We start from the raw sequence: 6,790 nt of genomic DNA, 5'->3' as shown, positions 1-6,790 counted from the left end.
GAGCCTTAGACAGAAAGATGGATTCTACAGACAGATAGCAAATTAAATCTGTTTCTATGTTGCTTGGATGTTATAAACATCCTCCAGTTGTCCATTGAGTTTTTGGGGAAATCAGGTATAGAAGGCTAGAATTACTAAAATAACTTCCCTCCCTCCCCCAAGCCTTTTATTCCTCAGGGAGTAGCAAAAACTTTTTTTATTGTGGGCTACTTTTTTAATATGCAGGGTGCCTTAAGTCCCTGGTACAAGCTGAAAGCAAATTAGATTTGGCTAAATGTATGTTACAGAGCTCTAATTGAACCTCGAATGATCCTTCCTAGTATTTTTTTATAATAATAATTACAGAAAATAGCAAGTGCTAGCACTAGCTTGTGAAAGGTATTTGGGGGGGGGGGTGCTGCAGGTGACCTTTGTAATGCTTTTCTCGCCAGCACCACACCCTTACGAAGTTATGTAACTGAGTTTTTTTTTTTTTTTTTTTTTTTTTTTTTTAATAAACATATTCCAAAAAAGCACCTCTGTAGTATTCCCCCAGGTTACGGGTGATGGCTCTAGCCTTATGCATGGAAAGAGTCACTCTAGATTAGCCAAAATATGTAGGAAATGATCCCCCCGACATCTATTTGTTAGTTCAGATCGAGCCCTAAATATTGTGGCTAAGCGGGGGTAACTGCCTGTTCCTTGAATCTGGCCCTAGGGAGACATAAAACACAGACTCTTGCAGGAGGGATATTGGTCATAGGACAGGGACTTCACCCCCTTCTGTTTTCTACCTACGCTCTGCATCAACAGGGCCTTCCAGCGCAGGCTTTCTCTACCTTTTACCCATGTGGGCTTCCTAGAACCTGATAAGATGGGCAGGACATAAGGTGAACCCCCCACCCCAGCCACGTCTGGATGTGTTTAACCTGCGCTGTGTGCTTGTGCTGGAAATAGCCACTCGGTGTCCCGTGCACAGCTGCTTTCAGCCTTGTCGCTGAGCAGCACCGGGCGAGTGTGTGCCCGGAATGCCCCCGCCCAGTGTGGGCAGCGGCACCGACCCGCCCTGTCCGAGGAGGCGCACAAGCCGGGAAGCCCGCTCCCGTGCGCCCGCATCCCAAAGTTTGTCCCCAGCTTGCTCGGGGAGCAGAGGTTCAGGACAGCGGCTCCCCTGGTTACTGAGCATGCTCAGCTCGCCGGAGCGTACCCACCGGCATGGGGAGTGAAGGCGAGAGCGGCAGGAGCGGACACTCGAGCGGCAGCTCTCGGAGCGGAGAGGGAGCCCCGCCGTAGCTCCGGGACTTACCCACAGCAGCAGGCGCAGCGCTGGGGCAGGAGGGCTAGGCAAGCTGCAGCGCGCGGCGCGAGAGCAGGAGGGGGCCCCGCACTTGTTCAGGGGGGCGCTGAGAGCAGCTTGGGGCGGTGGGGGGCGCTGGCAGCAGCGGAAGGGGGCACTGGTAGAAGTTGCGGGGGCACTGGCAGCACCCTGCCCTTCGCTAAGAGTCCAAGCAGCGCAGCAGTACCACTCGGGTGCATCGGCTGCAGGAGGGGAGCCCAACAGCAGCCCCAATGCACCCTGAGTGCAGGGGGCGAACCGGGGGCGGCCGCCGCGGAGCACGTTGCTAGCAGGAGCGAGCCCGGCAGCGGTGACTGGCTGGCGGACTGGATCCAATGGGGCCAAGCGGCGGGCGCCCGGGAGAAGTGTTAGCAGTGCAGCGCGCTCCCGCTGCCCTGGCCCCGGGGGGAGGGACCCAGCCATGCTCCAGTCTCCAGGGGAGAATCAGACTCTGCTCTTCCAGCCTCGCCCGCGTTCGCTGCTGTTGCAGCAGCCCGGGCCGCCTGCAGTGGGCGCTGGGGAGGGCGCAGGGGAACCGCCTGTGGCTCCGGGGCCGGCGCAGATAGTGGCTGGCAGCCTGCTGTCCCTGCTGATTCTCTGGACGCTGTTCGGCAACGTGCTGGTGTGTGTGGCCATCATCCGCTTCCGGCACCTGAGGAGCAAGGTCACCAACATCTTCATCGTGTCCTTGGCCGTCTCTGACCTCTTGGTGGCCCTGTTGGTGATGCCCTGGAAGGCAGTGGCTGAGGTGGCTGGCTACTGGCCCTTCGGGGCCTTCTGCAATGTCTGGGTGGCCTTTGATATCATGTGCTCCACTGCCTCCATTCTGAACCTCTGTGTGATCAGCATGGACAGGTACTGGGCCATCTCCAGCCCATTCAGGTACGAGAGGAAGATGACGCAGAGGGTGGCTTTGGTGATGATCAGTATGGCTTGGGCTTTGTCTGTCCTTATCTCCTTCATTCCTGTCCAGCTCAACTGGCATAAAGGTGGGGATGTTGGTGGCGGTGGACCAGGCACTACCTCGGCAGCAGCGGGCACTGGCACCACCTGGGCGGAAGGGATTGGCACCACCTGGACAGTAATATTGAAACCCTCTGAGGGAACCCCCGGCAGCAATGAGACTCTTGAGGAACCGGCTGAGAGCTGTGATTCCAGCCTCAACAGGACCTATGCTATCTCCTCCTCGCTGATCAGCTTTTATATCCCTGTGGCCATCATGCTAGTCACCTACACGCGGATCTACCGCATTGCCCAAGTGCAGATCCGCAGGATTTCCTCCCTAGAGAGGGCAGCCGAGCATGCCCAGAGCTGCCGGAGCAACCGCGTTGACTGCCACCACCACACCAGCCTCAAGACTTCAATCAGAAAAGAGACCAAGGTCTTGAAGACCCTCTCAGTCATCATGGGAGTCTTTGTCTGCTGCTGGCTGCCCTTCTTCATCCTGAACTGCATGGTCCCCTTCTGTGAGAGCCCCCCTAATGATCCCCATGCTGGCCTTCCCTGTGTCAGCGAGACCACCTTTAATATTTTTGTATGGTTTGGCTGGGCCAACTCATCCCTCAATCCCATCATCTATGCTTTCAATGCTGACTTCAGGAAGGTTTTCTCCAACCTCCTAGGGTGCAGTGAGTTTTGCTCTAGCACTCCAGTGGAGACAGTCAATATAAGCAATGAACTCATCTCCTACAATCAAGACACGCTTTTCCATAAGGAAATAGTGACTGCTTATGTCAACATGATCCCTAATGTGGTTGATTGCGAGGATGAACCTTTCGACAGGATGTCCCAGATCTCCCCTGACCACGAGATTGCCACCGACTCAATGTGTGAGCTGGACTGTGAGGGGGAGATCTCCCTAGACAAAACAACACCTTTCACTCCAAATGGTTTACATTAAATTGCATCGTGTCCTGTCTGCTTTTACTGGATTGTACAACAAATTACAAACACAGAATGAAAAGACTAGTGGACTCTAAGCTGTAGTTTGGTCAGTCAATTCACTCCAACTGTGTCTAGCACTTTCAGGGTTTAGAAATTGCCACAGAGTTGATAAAACAAACTTAATTCAACAATCCCAAACTGAGAGAGGATTAGGAAATTAAATCAGCCCTGGGATGTGATACTGGGATATGAATGCAGTTAGTGTTTATAAAAAGCTCTGAAGATGGAAAGTGCTCTCAAAGCATAAAGTATCATGACTTCTAAGAACAGGGACAGATGTAATGACATGGTCACTAAAAAGAAAAATTATTAGATTGCCTGTCCAATTCTTGTTTTTGTTTGAATTTTATGTGGAGCTAAGGGTTGGAGTGGTGGTGAATTGGGTGATTATTTAAATACTTGTTTCTGTTTCTTTCAAAACAGTTTCTCTGTAATTCATGTGTTTTTCCTAGGCAGCATTATTGCTGTTGATATCCTTGCCTTGTCCTGAAGATGAAAATAAATGTTGTTGATCAAGGGGTTATTTTTCCTTCATTAGCCTGAAGATTTACATTGTGTAAACAAATCTTAGCATTTCTACTTTAATCATTCAAGTAACTTATTATTTCAAAAGCAAACTAGTCTAGTCTATGTGGAAATAGGATGTCTGAGTTGAAGCAGTGCCCACAGGAAAAACCTGATTTTAAACTAGCTCTTTTTGATATTTCTACTCAGAGCTAGATTATTGCTTACAGTTTTTGTTCCCTTATCATTAATTGTCACTGAAGTCCTTTATTAGTCATGATGTTTGATATTGTAGCTACAGAAAATGTATATTTATAAAATCTTCTTAAACATCCATTCAGGTTTAGAATTAAGATGGTAATAGTGAGCAAAGAATAACCTCCTTTGATAGTGTTCACAAAATGGTATGTTTTCTATAGTAACTATTTTAGAAAATGATAACAATAATTAGTCATTCCCAGTGTTGCTACTAGGTTTTATAGTTGTAGGGAGTGCTCACAAATGCCAAAATGCATGACAGTGCTGCTGTTGGATTTTAAACCGAAATCTCTGGTCTTGCCGAATCTTTAATTCAAACTTTTAAAATGTTAAAGGGTATTTAATGAGATTTAGGATTTAGAAGATACAGGTTTAAAAAATCATTACTTTGAGGTGTTTTAAAGAAACTTTAATTCTATTAACCCATTCCAAGTGCAATGGAATGATATTTTTAGAATAGTTAGGTATATTATTTTAGAAACATTCTAAAGCATTTCAGCTCAGAAAAGGGATGATAGTTATTTCTTCCCAGGCAATTTATCAAAGGGAGCAAATTAAATATTAAAATGTGATTTTTAAGAGTTGTCTTTGTTTTATGAATAACGTTTGAGTTGTTTTGTCTTTTTTTAAAAGTGTCATTGCTCATTTGCTTAAAGTTAGAAGAGCTTAAATAAGACTGAAATCAAATTATAAATGGCTTGATCCCACAGTCCTTATTCAGGCAGCACTTCCACTGAACACAGAAGGGATTTTGCTTAGTAAGGATTTAGTGATCAGACCTTTTTATGTATGCAGTATTTTTGGTGTACTGTTTGACATTAACTGGTTATGTAGATGTTTGTTTTCATTTTCTCCTTTGGTCACTGAGGGTGGATCTTCCCATTGCTTACAAGTCTCAATTCATATCCTCTTCTGCTTGCTTTTGGATTAGGATATTGTGGCTCTAGTTTAAGAAAGTTTTGGAAAGCAATAGTCTCTTGTACATAGTCAGGGTCAACCACCCACTAGGTCCACCTTAGGGATCAAAGAATACAATCAAACAGGTTCTGTATGCAAGATCGTATTTACCCAGAGTAAAATTCACTTTCCCCGACTAAGTCAGAGTAACTGGACTTTTTGTGGATAGAATACCCAGAATCTGGTGGTGGAGAGAAATATACTCCCAACGAGGAACCAGGTCTCCACAGCTTCTCAGCTGTTACTCTAGTTTATGGGCTTGCACAGCGTTTGAGGGACATTGGGTCAATAGAGGTTAAGGGAAAAACAGGAATGTCTCCCATGACAGGTTCTCTGGGCTCCAACCTAGAATTGGAGTACCGCTGCGCCCTCTGTCTCACCAACCTGGGCTCCCTCTCACACTGTGGTGCTGTGACAAGCTGCAAAACCCTCTAGGGCCTGAACTTACACAGACATCCACAGGTAGGGACACACCCAGCTGAGTTACATGAATGCTTTTGCCAGCAACTCAATAGCTCCAACCAATTCCCCATAGATCTCCAGCCTAGGACCCCAGAGCTATACTGTCTTGCCCTGGTCAGATGCCTGACAAGTGTAATTTTTTATTACCCAATCTGCCCCTCCCGCAATGTGGAGAGGACATGCACCAGTTTTTGTTCCTGAGCAGATTCCCCAAGTATTTGGAGCAAAACACCATTTCAGGTAAAATATAAAGCGGATTTACTAACTACATAAAGGTCAATTTTAAGTGATTATAAGTAGTAAGTGTACAGATCAAAGCTGATTACCTAAGAAATAAAAGTAAAACCGCAATCTGAGTTCTATAAACTAGACAGGATTTGAATCAAGCAGTGTCTCCTCCTGATGGCATTGTTCCTTAATACACAGGCTGGAATTCTCCTTTCCAGCCTGGGACCACCTTCCTAGTTCAGTCTTTGTTCTCCAGACATGTTTCCAGGTGTTGCGTTATGGGGGAAGTAAGGATAAATGATGTCACTTCTGCTCCTTTATAGGTTCCTCCAGCTTGCTGGAAAGATCTTTTGCTATGACTGAGTCAAGCAGTGTCCATTGTTTACGTGCTTCCACTGAGAAGCCTTCATTGTACACAGATCCTGTGATGATCCTTAATAGTGTGGATTCTCCTTAATGGGCCATCAACACCATCTGGCTTCTCCATTGTTGTTCCAGAAAGACTGATTGTGGGTGTTTCCAACTTCCCAACATATTTGAGTAACATGCACATAGCAGAACTTTGTAACTTCCCACACCATGATAGCACGTACAATCCAACAGGATATTAATATTTAACAGCCCAAGACCTTTTAAATGATACCTCACAAGGCATACTTTGTACAAAACATATAATTATATGATAGTGGAGAATATGGGGATGCCAGGCAGGTGTTTGGAGTACAGTGTCACATCTCTATACCCCCACATAATGATGAGGGGGTCCCCATGCAGGTCTTGCATAAATCAGTCGTAATGGGGCAAGTAAAGAGAGGGGCCACGACATCCTTGTTCATGTGGATCTAATGTAGAGTTTGAATTGTGTAGAGGACCTTGTGCTGGCCCTTAACCCAGGTGAATTTCACTCCAGGGAAATAGTTCCCTCAAGCTTATTTCCATCCATCTCAAGAAGGTATCTCAATAAGACTGTTTTCTCCATCAGTGTCAAGGTGAACTTCAAAATGTCAGCACACAAAATATGAACTCAAGGAACGTAATAGTCTAAAATGCAATGTAACATGACAATCCACCTGATTGTATATCCCACTGGTGCCTTTCAGACAGTGTTTACCTACACCTCCA

General features: G+C 46.4%; 1 protein-coding gene across 1 annotated transcript; it reads left to right on the top strand.

Annotated features, from left to right (window-relative positions):
* The first annotated feature begins 849 nt into the window (after positions 1-849).
* On the top strand, positions 850-3,780 carry DRD5 (dopamine receptor D5). Its single transcript, XM_005300292.4, has one exon. The coding sequence runs from the start codon at positions 1,737-1,739 to the stop codon at positions 3,213-3,215; it is 1,479 nt and encodes a 492-aa protein (XP_005300349.2). The 5' UTR covers positions 850-1,736; the 3' UTR covers positions 3,216-3,780.
* The last annotated feature ends 3,010 nt before the right edge of the window (positions 3,781-6,790 follow it).

Source organism: Chrysemys picta, chromosome 5 (genome assembly GCF_011386835.1).
Source record: "Chrysemys picta bellii isolate R12L10 chromosome 5, ASM1138683v2, whole genome shotgun sequence".
Lineage (NCBI taxonomy): Eukaryota > Metazoa > Chordata > Testudines > Emydidae > Chrysemys > Chrysemys picta.
Note: the sequence above shows the minus strand (reverse complement) of the source record. Positions and strands in the feature narration are given on the sequence as shown.